At 53.4% G+C, this 16677-nt stretch overlaps 1 protein-coding gene across 1 annotated transcript; it reads left to right on the forward strand.

The window, feature by feature from the left end:
• The first annotated feature begins 1448 nt into the window (after positions 1 to 1448).
• ZNF469 (zinc finger protein 469) lies at positions 1449 to 14132 on the forward strand. Its single transcript, XM_017816085.1, has one exon. The coding sequence runs from the start codon at positions 1449 to 1451 to the stop codon at positions 14130 to 14132; it is 12684 nt and encodes a 4227-aa protein (XP_017671574.1).
• Positions 14133 to 16677: the final 2545 nt, after the last annotated feature.

Here is a 16677-nt window from a genome sequence, read left to right on the forward strand (position 1 = left end):
CCCCGGGAGCGTTGCTGTCTCCTCCCTGCAAGGTCTCGCAGCATCCTTGAAGGAGTGCTGGGACTGCAGCCACAATTTTGCCACCTCTGTATGTGCTAAATATTGTTACTAATGCAGCATTGTGGGGTGCTGGGTGCTCATCCTGACTGCTCACAGCAGAGCATCAGGTGGGAATGGAGAGACAAGCCAAGCACGCTGTGGAGACCCTGGGTTGATGCAGGATGCTCTTCTTTTCCTGCAGAAATTCTCCTCTGCTTAGGTCACTGCTGGGCAGGATGGCCAGGATGGGTGGACCACGTAGGGCTGGGAGAGGTGAGAATTGCATCCAGGAGGAGATTAATAAGATGAATTTCCTGGTCCTCACCCCCTCCCAGCAGTATTGTGCCTTGACCCACTGAGACAGACAGTAAAGAAGGATTTCTAGTGAGAGAGGAGAAATAAACCCTCACTGTTTCCAACAGACTTTTTAAAAAAAAGAGTCTTTTGAAACAGGGCTTTACCCTTCTTTTTAATATAACCTTTTTAATATAAAATTCTAGTGGTGCCTTTTAAAAGGCTGAGCTTGACTTGTGCTTTGTGTCTAATGCCTTGAGGTCTGGGGTTGTAAAATCAGCTGGTAAATTTGGGACTCAGCTTTTATGCTTTTGCCTCCTTAATAGTGTTTAAAATTTCCAGGGCAATTTGTAGGGGGTGGTAAAGTTAAGGCAGAGGCAGCAGGAATTTCAAAGACCAGGAATTTCAAAACGATAGTTTGGTGGAGGGGCAGCAAAGAGATGCACCAGGTGGGGAAAGTGGTGGAGCAAAAGCCTTTCCTCTCATCATCCCTCCAGCCACGGTGACATGGGGACATGGGAACATGAGGACACAGGCACACAGGGACGCGGGCACACGGGGACATGGGGACAGAGCCCTTCCCAGATGCCTCTCCCAGCCCATCCCGACAGCCCTTCCCACTAATCCGTAGGTGGAGCTCTTCTGTCATCTTTTTCTGCTTATGTTGCTAAGAAGTAACCCAGAAATAGCTTTCCCCGGAGGAAAAAAGTGCTTCCTCAGCAGCTTTTGCCAGAGGTGAACTGCTCAAAGCATCCTTTGAAGAGCCCAAAGCTGGAGGGCTTTGCCCTGGAGCTGTTTGGGGGGGGATTGTGCTGCCCCTTCCTCTATCCACTTTCCCACTACAGTGCCAAGCAAAGGGACTAAAATCTCTCCTGTCCTTCCACTAGTCCCCTCCTGACATCCACCCTCCTCTCTTCTCTCCTCTCCAGGTCTGAAATGATGCAGCAGAGCCCCACCGGTGCTTGGGACCCCCCACCACCCCGGCCCCGGGGAGCTGCTGCCCCTCTCACCGCCCCGGTGCCCCTCGGTGGAGGACCATGCCCATGACAGAGGGACAACAGCTTGCAGCAGGACAGGACAACAGGGCTTTCTAGGCTGTCCCCCTCCTCGGTATCATGACTGGAGAGACCCAGCATGTTTACACCATCAGCGATACTGAGGCTGCCCCCAAAGACCCCGACAAGGACTTTGGCTTTGAAGGCTGCGGGGAGAAGGATGGGAGGGTGCTCGGCGGGGAGGGCACGTCCCCCTTCCTCGGCCCCAAGGACAAGGAGCCCCACAGCCAGCGGGAAGCCGTGATCCGGCCCCAGCAAGCAGGGAAGATCGACTTCAAATCCCTCCAGTGCAAACCCAAATTTGGCAATGACAGCACTTGGGGGGAGGTCAAGGGCAGCCCCCAGTCCCCACTGGGGAAGGGCCGAGCCCGTGAGCGCAGCCGGCGCTCGGGGAAGGGCGAGCGGGGCCACCACCAGCTCTACCGGCTCAGCATCACTGGCACCCGGCCGAACCCCACCATCGGCATCGCCTACCCCCAGCAGAAGGTGACCCCCCAAAAGGAGCCGGAGGTGACTCCCCCCGTGGCCGGCAGCTACCGCTTCCATGTGCCCAGCATTCCCCAGTGTGAAGCCGAGCTCCGGCAAGAAGAGCTCAGCTTTGGCCGCTGCTTCCCCGATGCCGCTCCCGGCCGTACCTCCGCCAACTATACCTCACAGCCCGGCCCCCTCCTAGGCCCCAAAGGGCAGCCCCCCACTGCCGGCATCCCCCTCAAGAGCCCCAGCACCCATGGGCAGCTACATTACTTAGAGTTTCAGGCAAACAGGACCAAGTCCTGGCCTTCCCCAGAGAAGAGCTTTGCCAGTGCTAGCTACGGGATCACAGTGCAGAAGCCCAGCTCTTTTTCTGAGGGTGGGAAAGCCAGCGTCCACAGTCTGGGGGCTTTGCCATGCCAGTACCCCTTCCAGCTGCTGCACGACTCGGGGAAGGAGCCGTACCACGGCGATGCAGGGAGCCAGGAGTACCTGGACGTGGGGCTCACCAGCAGCCAGCTGGCACACGGTGCCTTCACCTTCCACTCCTCCTCCAGAGACTGGCAAGAGGAGACACTGAGCGGTGGCTCCTACGAGAGCGTGTCCCCCGAAGGGAGGCTGTACCTGCCCGTCCCAGCACCGCCGCCGCCGTTCCTGCACCCACCGCCACCGCCAGCCCCACACCACAGCCCGCTGCCCTGCTGCAAAGGCAGGAGCGAGCATCCCGCCGACCCCAATGGTGCTCTCTCGTCATCTGGTGCTATCGACCAAAACCCAAGCACTTTCCAAGAAAACCAAGCTGTTTTTCCGTCTAGTTTACACTCGCCTAGTATGCCAAAGCCAGTCGGTAAGAGGCAAGCCTCAGCCAAGGACAGTGTCCCCGGCCCACGGCTGCTGGTCCAGAGCAGCCCTCTGAGAAGGAACATGCCACCAAACTCTCTGTCCCAAGTGCACTTTCAGAGCAAAGCCTATTGCAGTTCCCCCGTGGGCAGCACCAGCGCAGGATCCGTGCCTTTCGAGACAAGCATTCCCACTACGGCACCCACCCACCCCAGACTTGTGCAAGCTTGGGAAGGTGCCACTAAGGCGTTTTCTCCCATGGACCAGAATTCAGCACCTTATTCAAACCCTGTTGGAAGCCAGTTCTCATTCGAGTGCCAGTCTGGCCCCGAGCAGAGGCAGCACAGGCAGAAAAATGCCAGGATGCCTTGGCAGCAAATACACCTCCCTTCTGCAATGCCCAGTGCAAACAGGCTGGAGCTGTCGAGGCAGATCACCAACCAGAAGCTTCACTTTCCCCTGGGCACATCAGAATGGCAGGGGAGTGGGAAAGCCCAGAAAGGGCCCCCCATAAGTAACTCTCCAGGGTATCATGGCAAAAAGCTCTTATCAGGAGAGAGCCTCGGGGTCCAGAGGGTAGACCCCAGTGTGACAGGCACTTTCTCTTTTGAGAGTGGGAAGGACCCGGGGTCTCCTGTCTGCGACTCAAGAAACAAAGCCGTTTTCTACAGCATGGGTCAAGCAGGTCCTCCTCCTCCCTCAAGAAGCTCGTCGGGCTCAGCACTGGTCCTGCTGCCATCAGCCTTGGTGGCTGCCTCCCCTTGCGAGTCCCCACTGCCATCCCCTGTCCCCAACCCCACCTGTGGCAGCACCTGCTCATCGCTCTCCCCCATGTCCAGCAGCCCACTCAACCCTGCCTTTGAAGACAGCCAGATGTCTGGAGCGCTGACGCCCTCGTCCTTCTTCCAGCACCCCTGCCACCCCAAGGACTCCAACAAAACCTTCCACCCCTCTGATGTCCTGAGCCCCAACTCACTTCATTACCCCCCCTCAGACTCCATCAAGTCCTTCCACTTCTCTCCTGATGCCCTGAAAGATGACAACCTCCTGAAATGCACCCCGGCAAGCCCATTCCACAAACCCGGCGTGGAGGTGGCCAAAGGATGCTCGGATGGGCTGGATGGGGAGCACCCTCCACCACCGTACTCCTCCCATCACTTGCTGGCCAGTTCACTCAGCAGTGCCAGCCTGGACCAGCTGGACGTGCTCCTGACCTGCAAACAGTGTGACCAGAACTACAGCAACCTCTCATCCTTCCTGCAGCACCGCCAGTTCTGCGCCTCCCATCCCACTCCCCAGGGAGAGGGCAAGGATGCTCCCCGGGCAGCCGAGGGGCAGAAAGCACTTCCCCAAGAGCCTCCCAAGCCCCCCAGCCTGGGGCTCTCTCCAGACCCGCAGGTGCATTTGTTGACATTAAACAAGAGCGATGACTTCTTGCTGGATGGGGAAGGCAAAAGCGAGGGCAAGGAGGATGCTCTGAAGGGCAGCCTCTTCAACGGCCTCACCACCACCTCTCTGCCCCTCACTGCCTCCGACCTGGACATCGACGACGCCAAGCTGGACAGCCTGATCACTGAAGCCCTCAACGGCCTGGGGTACCAGTCAGATAACCCAGAGATTGACAGCAGCTTCATAGATGTGTTTGCTGACGAGGAGCTGACGGGTGTGAAGGCAACCAGCAGTGGGATGTCCCACAAAGCAAAGGAAGCCCTGGCCTCAGAGAGCAAATCAAAGCAGGCAGCAGAGGAGAAGGCAGCGGGGCAGCCCAAGGCTGGCTATTCTTATGAAGATGGATGCCCAGCTGGGGAGCAGAGGAAGAGAGGGGCAGGAAAGCAGCACCTTCACAAGGGGAGGGCGGCACAGAGGTTGGCAGCCCAGGAGCCGGATCCTGGGGCAGAAGGAGTGGAGAGGACAGCAAGGCTGCGGGCAGACAGGAAGAACAGTATCCCACCAGCCACCACCTCCTCCAAGTCCACCTCCAGCCAAAAACATCCCAGGAAACTCAGCCAGGAGCCTCCAGCAAAAAGCGAAGTGGGGCCGGTCATTGCCACCAAGAGCTCCAAGCCACGGTTCTCCATGAAGGACATGAAGAAGCGGAAGCCCCGAAGTGGGACATGGAGCAAGGAGCTCATTCACAAGATCGTGCAGCAGAAGAATAAGCTCCACAAACTGCAGGTGAAGAGCAGCAGGCAGGTCCAGTTCCCTCAGGCCACTGAGAGGCCGATGCCAGCCACCAAGGAGGGCAGGTTGCGGGAGTATGACTACGTGTCCGACTCGGATGAGGATGGAACAGAGTCCAGCAAGCCCCGGGGGAGGAGGAAGCGTGGCACAAGATTCATCGGGAGGAGCAAATACAGTTTGAGCAAGAAACGCCTGGGGAGAAATGAGAGAATCAAAGAGAAAGACCCAGCTTGGAACTACAGCCGGAAAAGGGGCAGTCAGAAAAGGGAAGCACAGGGGGATGGGGGAGTTCAAAGACAGGAGGATGCTGAGAAAGAGGATTGTGCTGCCCGAATCCGAAGACGGAGCAGCCAGTCATCTACCGGCAGCAACCACAGTGGTGGTGAGCCCAGAGAGATGGGCACCAGCCCACCCCGTGCTGAAGGGGCCAGTGAGAAGGGTGGCACCCAGAGGAGGAGGCGCTCAGGCAGCCCAGCACGTGTGCCAGGGACTCCACTCAGCCTTCCCAAGGACAGGAACCCAAAGGTGAGCCAGAAGAGCAAAGAGGACATTTCCAGGTGGAGCAGGCGGTTTGGCACAGCCAAACCTTTGCTGGCAGGCTCCAGGACACATTTGAGTCCTGAACCAGATGTTGCTGTGACGGACTGTGCAAAGGTGGAGCCATTTTCACAGCCTCAGGAAAGGCAGCTGCCCATCATGGCCACCCCAGGCAAGAGCCCCATTGGGATCTCCTGTAAGGAAGAGCCCAAAGGAGCAGCAAAGCTCACAGGCGAGGCAGAAGAACCCACCCTGGAGGCTCAGAACTCACCCAGTCTGACCATGGTCAACCAGAGGCATCCATTCACCCCTTTCACGAGTGAAGGGCTGAAGTACCACCCAGAAGAGATAACTGCTCCATCCCACAGCAGCAACGAAACAAGTCCTGGCCATGTCAGTGCCACCTGCTCAGAAGTGGGAATCAAGCACTTGAAGGGACATGGGCTCTGTGACAGCCAGAAGGACTATCCCCCTCCGGCCCCCACGTATGGGGGGGATGCAGTGGGAGTGATGCTCAGTGCCAAGGCGCCTGATCCATACAGCAGCAGTGACAATGCATTTTTTGATCCCAAAGGCCTTCCTGGTCACTATAATGACAACCTCTTCCCAAAGCCCCCAGCCTTGGGCTCCTCACACATGGACGACATGTACTTGTGCCAGGATGACATCAACACTGGCTCCTTCGAGCAGAAGCACTCCACTATCTCCCCTTATGCCGCAGAAATTCCACAGGGCAAGGTGTCCTCCCCTCTCAGCTTTGATTCCTCTTCAATATTTGGAGAGCTTCCTGTCACTGAGTTCGACCCGCCGCTATACGAGAGCGTTTCTGCCAGCAAGGATGGATATGTGACAACATTCATCTGTCCCGGGAATCCCCCCCGCAAGCCACTGCCCTTTGAGCAACCATATCCACCCTTCATGCCAGAGAAAGACTGGTCCCTGATGGAGGAAGTGGCTCCGATGTTGCCAGAGGACATGGCTCAGTTCCACAGCCTCTCAGTGGAGAAGCCACTAGCCAAGAAATTCCCCGAGGAAGGACCTGTCCCCAGCAGCCAGCTCTCCCTGCCACTGCCGGACAGGATAATGGATTATAACGTGACTTTTATAAACAACATATCAGATGATGAGCTGGAGATCAAGCGATTAGTCACAGAGTTGGAAAGCCAACTGCAAACCAGCAAGTTGGGTAACGAGGCATCCATCAGCCTCCAGAAACCTGAGCAGCACCTGCAAGGACAGGAGGCTGAGAGGTTCCCACCACTGCTGGGTGAGCAAGAGGCAGGCCAGGAGAAAGGACTGGTTTTGGCAGATGAGCTGAGCAGATCAAGCCTCTGTGCTGGGGAGAGGCTGGGAGGTGAGAAGCTGGGCGTCACAACTGCCCATGAGGACTATGAGAGACCCAGGGAGCCATGGCCCTGCCCAGTGGAGCTGGGCTCGCTGGAGGCCGAGATGTGTGTTCCAGCCCCACTCACCACAAACCATTTCTGCTCCAAAGACAGCAGTGAGCAGCTCCAGGGAACTGCATCTGCTGAGGAAAGAGATCCCGGAAAGCTGGAAAATGGGTCATCTTCCGAAAGTCTACGAGGCTCAAGCACAACAGACCACACAGAGGCTCCTGTCTACTCAGACCCCGTGACAAAAAGCTCTCCTATTGTCACCGACTCCATGTTCCCAAAGACAGTGGAGGCGGCAGAAGCAGCCAAAGATCCTGTGCCATCCCTGCCATGCCAGCGCAGTGCTGAGAGCTTACCTGTGCCAGGGAAAGCAGACACTGATGCTGCAGAGCTGGAGAAGTTTGATGCCCATCTTCCAAACCGTAAACCTGAATTTGGCTTCCATCAGGGTCCCACCCCAGCCTTGGATCTCGCCTTTTCACCTCACATCAAAGAGGTCCCAGATACAGAAGAAAGAGCCTTAAGCCCCACTGAGTCACCCAAAATGGTGCAAAGTGCCGTGGACTTCAACGAGGGTGGTAGTGGGTCTGTGTTGGTGGAGGAAACAGAGGAGAGGAAGAGTCCAACCCCTGGACTCAATGACAAAGCCAGTAAGCCAAAAGTGCTGCTGTTTGATATGCTGAGTCTCCCCAAGGAAAGCGACTGTGATTGCCAGGAGATGTTGGCATCTCAGGATACATCTGCCAACCCTCTGCAGCAGCTCCAGCTCTTTGTTGCCCGAACGGTGAAGAACAATGAAGAGGAGTTGCTGATGCCATGCTTCCCCATGCTGCTGGCTCCCAACCACCCCTCTGCCACTGCCTGCATCCAGCCAGACCAGAAGGAGGAGAGCAGTGATGCCTTGGAAGGGGAAAATCGGACATACTGCCCTGCCCATGGGGAGGGGGTAATCCCCATGGGAAGCAACACAGAAAATATTGCTGCCCCAGGGGCAGAGGCTGTGCTTTTCTCCAGTGGTTGTGAGCAGCTGGAGTCATTGGGTGCAATGGGCTCTTTCCATGCAAAACAATCCACATCTGCGAAGCCGGAGCTGCAAAATGATGTAACGGAGCTGCAGCACTTAGCAAATGAACCCGCAGAGCCGAGTGACATTAATATCCCTGCAGATGGTGTTTCCCAAGAGCATAATGACCTCTCGCCACTCAAAAACACGGCGGTGACCCCACTGCCAGGGCAAGGAAGGAAAGCTGATCAGCTCATGGAAGAGCAGGAGGAAGATAAAAACAACACGACCTTGGCATTTACGAAATATGAGCAATCCCATTTTAGCCATAGTTCGCTCAAGGAAGAAACACTGGGTAGCGCAGTGGGAGAGAGGCTGGAAAGGAATCAGGTGGGGAAGGGGCCACAGCACCTGTGCAGTGCTCCCACGAGTTCCATCAGCCCCCCTGCTCCCTCCGAGGAGGATCTCCACCAGAATCACCATGTGGTGACCGAGACGAAAGTTGGGACAGTGAATGCAAAGGCTCTCAGAGAAGGGGATGGCAAATCATCCCTCAATGGCTGTTATCACACAGGTGAATCTCCAACCAGCCTGCTCTTGCCAACCCAATTTTCTGACCCCAAATGCTTGGAAAGCAGTGGGGCTGAGAGAGGAGAGGTCCCCAGCTTCGTCACTCGACTCTCAGATGAGAAGAAATACAGCACCTCCCTGCCTAATGCATCAAGTTCATTAGTCATGAAGAGGTGTCCCCCTGAGGCCAACAGCCATCACATCCATCCCCACACTATGAGTCCAGTAGAGCAAGGGACATGGAAAAGGCCAGCCACTTTTCCTCCCTTGCTGCATCACTGCGGGGCTGTGCCAATGGAAGCGGGTGAGGAACATCACCGTCACCTCCCTGATGGTGTTTTGGGTAACTATGGACCACCCGAAAGAGAAGGGGTGGTGAGACCCTGCGCTCTAATGCATGATGATGGCCTGATGGGCTCTGCCTTGGAGATGGATGCTCACCAGGAACCTCATGGAAGGGACTGTTCTCTTCCCTGTTCGCCACCTTTCAACCAAAAGGATGTTGGGAAAGAGGTACCTGAAAATGCCAGTACTGTGTTGTCAAATTTTAAAGAAAACCAACCATGCACCATCACAGACATGGTCGTTAAGTCCACTCCTTCAGAAACCCAAGATCACTCAACCCAGCCCCCAGCAGATCTTCTGCCCATCAGAGAAAGAGAGGTCAACCTGAATCAAGAGAATAAGCTTGAAAGCTGCTCCGATGATGGAAATAAGCATCAAAGTGAACAAGAGACTTTGTCCAATGGTTTTGCTGTTCAGGAAGTGACAGTTCCTGTCAGCAGAAGTTTCACAAGGGTTGAAGATCTTGGCCCTGCTGAATTAAATGGCCACGAGTTTTCAGAGGCAGCAGAAGTGAGACTTGGTGTTTCCAAAACCACAGGGAGTGAAGGAAAGAGTTTAAAAGGGGAGAAATCCAAGAGGCATGGGGCTGGAGAAGATGGGTGTTGTGTGTTAAACAGTGTGGACCAAGGAGAGAACAACACACCCAACAGTACTCCAAACCCTTTCCAAAATGAACTTCACAAAGGAAAAAAGCCAAATGGGCTCCCAGTGACCTGTGACCTTTGTTCAGCCAGTTTCCGGTCTAAGCCTGGCCTGACCAGACACAAAGCTGTCAAACACCAGGTGAAGAATGGGGGTGTGCCACAGCCCAGCAAGACTCCCAGGTCCCCTTCAATTCCTGCAGACGAGATATTGAAAGCAGCCCAAAAGGTACCCAGAAGGAGTGTGAAGGCTTCGGTTAAAGGTAAAACCTGCAGCTCACAGGTGCCAACAACCAGTGTCGAACACGTCCCCAAGAAGATACTGCCAGACCTGGAGAAAGAGCCCAGCACACAGATGCAAGAGGTGGTCAGCAGAGTGCTCAGTGACCTCAGTGTGATATCCCTTGAGATGTCCCAGGAACTGCACTGCACACATGTTCTGCAGAGGGAAATGAAGGCAAAGGGACTGCACTCTGAGATGAGGGGATCGGGAGAGGTGCTATCTGGGAAGCTGGACTCAGGATGGCAAGTCAGGAAGGAAGAAAAGGGCAGAAGGAGCCAAAGCAAAGATCCTGAAGAGGAGAATGGCAGTTCTGAGAAGCAGCTGAACAGGAAAGTGAGACGAAGGAAAGCAAAGATGTTTCCCAGCAGAAATGAACCCAATGATCCTTGTGAGCTGGAAAAGAGCATAGGTCCTTCCCCTGCCAGCTCCAGTCTGCCCAGGATCAGGGAGGGCTTGCATGAGCCAGGTGGTTGCATCTCCACAGAGGAGCAAAACGGGACCCAGCACTCCCAAAAAGCCAAACAGTCCCCTTGTGAGGCCCAGCTTGCAGAAGACCTGGGCAACAGGGTGGTGTCTTCAAAGGAGATGGTCAGCAAGGAGTCAGCAATGGACACAGTCACCTACTCTGGGGAGGTGGAAGATCCAAATGGAGTGGAAGATACACAGACTTGCAAAAACTGGGTTAGTGGGTTTGTGAAGCAAGTGACAAAGGGGTTGGGCAAAGTAAGCAAAGAGCAGCATCGTGGTGCTGATGAGGCAGAGGAGATGCATGCTGGGACAGGACACAGCCCTGCAGCAGGCAGTGACACTGGGAACTGGAGTGGTGCCCCACAGGGTCCCACAGCTCCTGCTGAAGGGGCTCTGCCACTGGACACACATGATTTGGGAACGACCCAAAAGGTTCCCAGACAAGGCGCTCTGCAGACCAGCCCTCCTCCTGCAGAGCCAAAGCGATGGGCAAAGGCAGAGGTGCCCCCAGGCAGAGAGCACTGCATGGAGAGCATGGCCACCTCAGACCTCCAGAGCTTTTTCGACGATGACTCCACATTCTCCCAGTTGTTCCCCCGGGATGACCAGTTTGTCCGGAGGAAGTGCACACGGGTGTATGGGAAGCGTAGCAAGAAACCCAAGCCCGTCACCGAAGTCAACCTTCAGGCAACGGGTGCCATCAACCTCTTCACAATCCAATTGGCTTCTGATCTCAGCGAAACCAGCTCTTTCTGTGTCACCAGGGAGTCCCCTTGTGAATACGAGACCATCTCTGTCGATGACGCCTTAATGCTAAACATGTGTCATGGCAGCAAGGCGAAGAGCGGAGATGCTGCTCCAAACGGATCTAAAAGCATTGAGCTGAGGTTGGACCACGAGGTGACTGACCAAGGGAAGGAGGACATTGACTTAGAAGACAACATGCTCACCTTCTTGTGCCAAAACAGCCAAGTGGACAATGTCCCCAGCTTAAACATCTGGGGGAGTCTGGAGAAGGAGGGAGAAAGTCTCTCTGCTGAGGACATGTTTGAGCCTCTGATGGACCTTGAGGATGAGCCCTCGCTCAGAGAAGCGAGCTCCGAGCCCCCAGACCTGGCAGAGGAGCCCTATGATGGTAAGGATAACGAGGATTCGGACTCTCCTGAATTTCATACCATCGACATCGAGATGCTGAATGCCAAGCTCAAAATGAGAGACATGTGCTTCTTTGGCCCCTGTGAAGATCTTCCTGGCCATGGGGAGGACAGCACTGTGAGTTTGAAGCCAAAGTCAGGCAAGCACAGGAGCAAGCTGGAAGATGGGAAATTGGGGAAAAACCGCGGTGAGATAACCATCAAGACCAAAGACAAGCAGTACAAATGCAAAGTCTGCTTCCAGTGGTTCCTGACATTAGGGGAGCTGGACTTCCACAAGCTCTCCCACAACCCTTCCCCTCCGCCCACCTGCTACATGTGTGTCCAGCGCAAATTCAGCTCCCGGGAGCAGCTGAGGGACCACCTGAAGGAGAAGCATGCCAAGAACAAAGCTGGGCTGTGGGCGTGTGGGATGTGCCTGAAGGAGATCTCCGACGTCTGGATGTACAATGAGCATCTCCGGGAACACGCCACCCAGTTTGCCCGCAAGGGGCAGGCGCAGAAGTCAGTGATGGGCCTGCCAGCCTGCTTTGGTGAGGACAATGCTGCCGTCACCCACTTCCTCAACACCATCATGTATCGGAAGCCCAACAGATCCTCCCGGCACGCCGACCCCGGCAGCAGGCACGTGGTCACCAGAGAGAGCAAGAGCCCCAAGGAGCTGCCTCTCGAGCAGGAGGCCAAGGCGATGAAAGACCCCTTGGAAAGCAACGTCAAGGTGAAGCCACCTGCTCCCAGCTCCTCTAAAGCATCTGCCAGCCCCTCTCCAGAGCACATGGCAAAAAGCGAAGGCACCCCAAAGTCTGTCCCCATGCACCCAGACTGCAAAGATCCTTCCAGGGACTGCCATCACTGTGGCAAACAGTTTCCCAAGCCCTTCAAGCTCCAGCGGCACTTGGTTGTGCACAGTTTGCAGAAGATTTACTTGTGCCACAGGTGTCCCATGTTCTACCAGGAAACCAAAGAGCTCCGAAACCACCTGAGCCAGGAGCATGGTGTAGTGGAGGAACAGGAGATCAAGCACACCACCCTGTACACCTGTGAGCTCTGTGCCGATGTCATGCATGTTATCAAGAAGTCCTTCATCTGCAGCATGTGCAATTACACCTTCTCCAAGAAGGAGCAGTACGACCGGCACATGGAGAAGCACCTGGCAGGAAGCAATAAGACTTTCAAGTTCAGAGGGGTCATGAGGCCTGGCACTGCCTCCAGGGAGGGCAGGGAGAAGGAGAAAGAGGACGGATGTCTCCAGGAGGCCATGCCTCCGAGCAAGAAGAGGAAGGTTACTCACCACAGCAGCTCACTCCCATGCAGGTCACCGGTCCACCTGCACCACACGAGTGACCTTCAGCTGGTAGAAGCTGCAAGCCCCAGTCTGCAGAATCCCGCTGACTCCTTCCCAACAGCACCTGGTGATCCAGGAGCACCCCAAACCTCTGTGAAAACAGAAGACCTGGTGGGTGACTTCTCCGACCTCCTGGCAGAGATGGAGAAGTCCCCATTTGACACCCTACCACCACCACCCTGCCTCTCCCCATCTCTGCCTCAAGCTGCCGCAGGCAGCCCGGAGCTCAGCCACATTGCTGGCCTGGCTATCGAGGAGCTGGAGAAAGGAGCGTTTGATGGGAAACCACTTCCTTTCTTGGACTCACCCGAGTTTACCATGGACCTTGCTGGGCTGGCTTCTAACCAGGCCACAGACCAAAAACTCTCTCCTCCACACCTGACCGAGAAACGTGGCTGCGCTGATGCACATAAAACAACAGGCAACAAAGATGAATATAGAGCGTATGTCGTGGAAAATCCCAGTACAGGCACCAATGCCATGGATGAGATCCCATTTCTCCAGCTCTCCAAGAAGGTCCCAGAGCTTCCTTCCCCTCAGGCAGAGTCTCCAACAGCCAAGGAGACCCTCAGATGGAGCAACCTCAGTTCCAGCGATGTCTCTGCTTGGGAAGGTGCATCTGAGGCCATGTCTCCAGGAGCTGCCCACCACCCCCTGCCCCTGAAGGACAAGTCAGCATCACCCACGCTCAACAGGTCCACCAAAGATTCAGCCCCACCAAAGAAGACCACAGGTAGCCAGCCTGGCAATGAGGCTGCTCTGGGTGTGGGCAGCCCCAACGGCAGCACCGAGGAGGGTCAACAACCCATCTCCGGAAGGGATAAATCCATGCCTGAGGCTAAGGATGGTATCACTAATGCCAAAGACCAAGGTGGTAACCCAGGCAAATCCACCAGCCATCAGCCCAGAGGTGAAATGGCCACCAACGCCACAAAGCACAGCCATGTGGAGCCAAACAAAGCTACTGGCAAGCTTCACCCCAAGAGGAGGAAAGAACACAAATCCTTGAGCCACCGGAGCAGCTCTGGCTCCCGGGAGAACATGGAGGGAGATGGGAAGAAGAAAAAAGCCCGGACACCGTGCCCGGTGAGGAGCGAGAGCACCGTCGAGCTCAAACGCGCCAGCTGGAGCAACGCTGAGGCCTCCACCCTCTCCCCGGGGAGGAGGGAGACGCACTGCAACAAACTGGTATCCAAACCCAAAACGGGCCCCCAGCTGAAGAAGATGGTCCTGGACACTTACAACCAGAAGAAAGGGGAGCTCCGTCACGCCAACGGGGACGTGAAACGCAGGAAGGCCATTCTGGGCAAGAGCCTCCACCAAGTGTTGGCCAAGGGGCCGACGCCGTCCCCACGCGGCACCTTGCACGGCCCACGCGCTGCCCGCGGGGCCAAGCCGGCCGGCGCCGCCAGCTACCGCACCGCCGAGTCCCAGAACAACCTGCTCAGCCAACTCTTTGGGCAAAAATTAACTAGCTTCAAAATTCCTTTAAGAAGAGATACTTCAGAATAATTTATGGAAGTGACTTATGGTGATCCTCAGCTGCTTTCATGGGGTTTGCAAGGGAAAAATTATCAAAGCATTAAATTCGTTTGTGTAGCATGATTTCTCTGTCTAGCTTAAATGAACTTGCACTGCAGCCTCTGTGAAATAGTTTGCTTTGTGTCTACTAATCTACTTTAATTCACCTGATTTATCATGCAAATGCTAGAACTTTGATGTTGCTGATGATTTTCATGAACTGAAATTGTAATCGCTTTGGGCAGACTGAATCGTCGAGAGCAATTGCTTTATTGCAGAAGTGCTGAGGTTATAAGGATACTTGCAAATCTCAGACCCTTTTGAGTCTATGTCTGTGTTATCTTTGTACAAAGTACTTGAAGAGATGAACTTCATTCCGTAGACGTCTTATTCAGAAGGTGCAGTACACTGTAGAAAGCAAATTTTATATTTTTTTTTGAAGATTTTGCACAAATAATCCCGTACAATTCATTTAATTGGGAGCTGGCCTAAGAGATGATACAATTAAAAAATTAAATTAAGAACCAAGTGTCCTATATTTTGACAGCCATCCCTAAGGATTTTGTTTCTACATCGTCAAGAGAATAACGAACCAGCTCTGGGGCTCTGGGGCTGTCAGAGCCTTTCAGAGGATGCTGCCACTCTTTGACCACTGTAGACGATGTGACTGGAGAAAAACCGTCACCATGAGCAAACTGCACCTTGACACTTGTGACAAACTCTGATTTTTTAGGGGTTTGGGGGGGGGGGGTTTGTGTGTGTTTGTGTTTTCTTTTTGTTTGTGGGGTTTTTTTTGTGCAACGAGAAAACTGTGCCAATTTACCGCACCGAACCGGTACTGTCCGAGTGCCCTCAACAGTATCACTTCTAAAGTATCTTACTGTATTGAGTTAGTGGCTCTATAGGTATCCGCTTTTACTATGCAGTTACTGGTGCTATTCTTCATTTGTAATGTGAATACAGACTTCCTTGATTGAAAAATAAAAGGGAAACTTTAGGAAATAGCCGTTACCTGTCAAAAAAACGAAGCAGGAAAAGAGACTTTTTAAAAAAAAATTCCAACTCAAGGGAAAAAAAAATTCAGTTTAGGGGGAAAAAAATCAATTTAGGGAAAAGAAATTCAACTTTAGGGGAGAAAAATCCAACTTAGGGGAAGAAAATCAGCTTTAGGGAACCAAAAATTCTACTTTAGGCAAAAAAAAATTAGAGAAAAAAAGAATCCCTGTATGCTGGTACTCCATAGTGTTGAAATGGTTCCGTTACGTTAAACGAGCACGTTCTACAACCGAACTTTTGAATCTGGAAAGAAATCTCAGGTGCAAACGAGGACATGGAAAGATATTATTGAAATACACCCAAGTCAAGGAGGTGAAGTAATGCACTGATGTGATATGAACAGTCAGAGTACTTTGCGTCTGTCCTGCAATGATTTTTTTGTTTTGTTTTAGATTTAAAAGGAAAAAAAAAAGAGGCTTTATTCTGTTAATATGTATCTTTACAATTCTTTGTATTGTATAAAAAACTGTTGTAGGTAATTTACCTTGGGTGCAATGTGTTCTGTCAAAAGTTTTTATTTTGATATTTTGTCCAGAGAAGCAGAGAAAGAGCAGGAAACCCTGTTTTATGATGTTGTCTGTGTGCTTTTAAAGTGCCTCTTTAATATTGTTAAAATAAAGTATGAGATGAAAATATGGGGTGGTACTGTAAAGTCATACCTGATTAATCTTTTCAAATATATTCCAATATTTTCACAGAAATTCCCTGTCTGTGTGATGTTTGGGGGATGTTCCTCCCTGGAAAGTATCCTCTGTAAAGTGACCGGGGAGGACGTTGTTGCCACTGCCATCACTTCTGAATTTGTTGCAAAGCAGTGGAGCTTCTCTATGGTGAAGATGCTCCTCTTCACACCACACCTTGCCCAAGTCCTGCTCATGATATGAGTGTCTTGTCCTGGGGGGGGGGCGGAAGCCCAAGGCGATGGTGATGGTCCGGTTTGGTCATCACCAACTGGTGATGGTAACAGCCCAGTTTGGTCATCACCAATTTGTGGTGGTGATGATGGTGATAATGACAACCCAGTTTGCTCATCCCCAGCTTGTGGTGGTGAAAATGGTGATGGTGATGGTGATGGGATGGTGATGACTGAGTTTGATCATCACCCATTTGTGACAGTGTTGGTGATGACGTTGGTGATGGTGTTGATGATGGTGATGATGCTGACAGTGGTGGTGATGATGGTGATGATGTTGGTGATGGTGTTGATGATGGTGATGATGCTGACAGTGGTGGTGATGATGGTGATGGTGTTGATGATCGTGATAATGTGATGGTGGTGGTGATGGTGATGATGGTGATGGTAACAGTGCTGGTGATGGTGTTGGTAATGATGGTGATGGTGACTGCCCAGTTTGTTCATCCCCACTTTGTCCTCAAGCTGACCTCTGCCAGCGCAGCGCCGAGGTCTGGGGGTAGGAGCTGACACAAAGCCGGGTGTATTATATTCTTTAATTACTGTTGCAATCACAACATTGAGACG

The sequence above is a fragment of the Lepidothrix coronata genome, unplaced genomic scaffold (genome assembly GCF_001604755.1).
Source record: "Lepidothrix coronata isolate B3197 unplaced genomic scaffold, Lepidothrix_coronata-1.0 Scaffold54, whole genome shotgun sequence".
NCBI classification, from domain to species: Eukaryota; Metazoa; Chordata; class Aves; order Passeriformes; family Pipridae; genus Lepidothrix; species Lepidothrix coronata.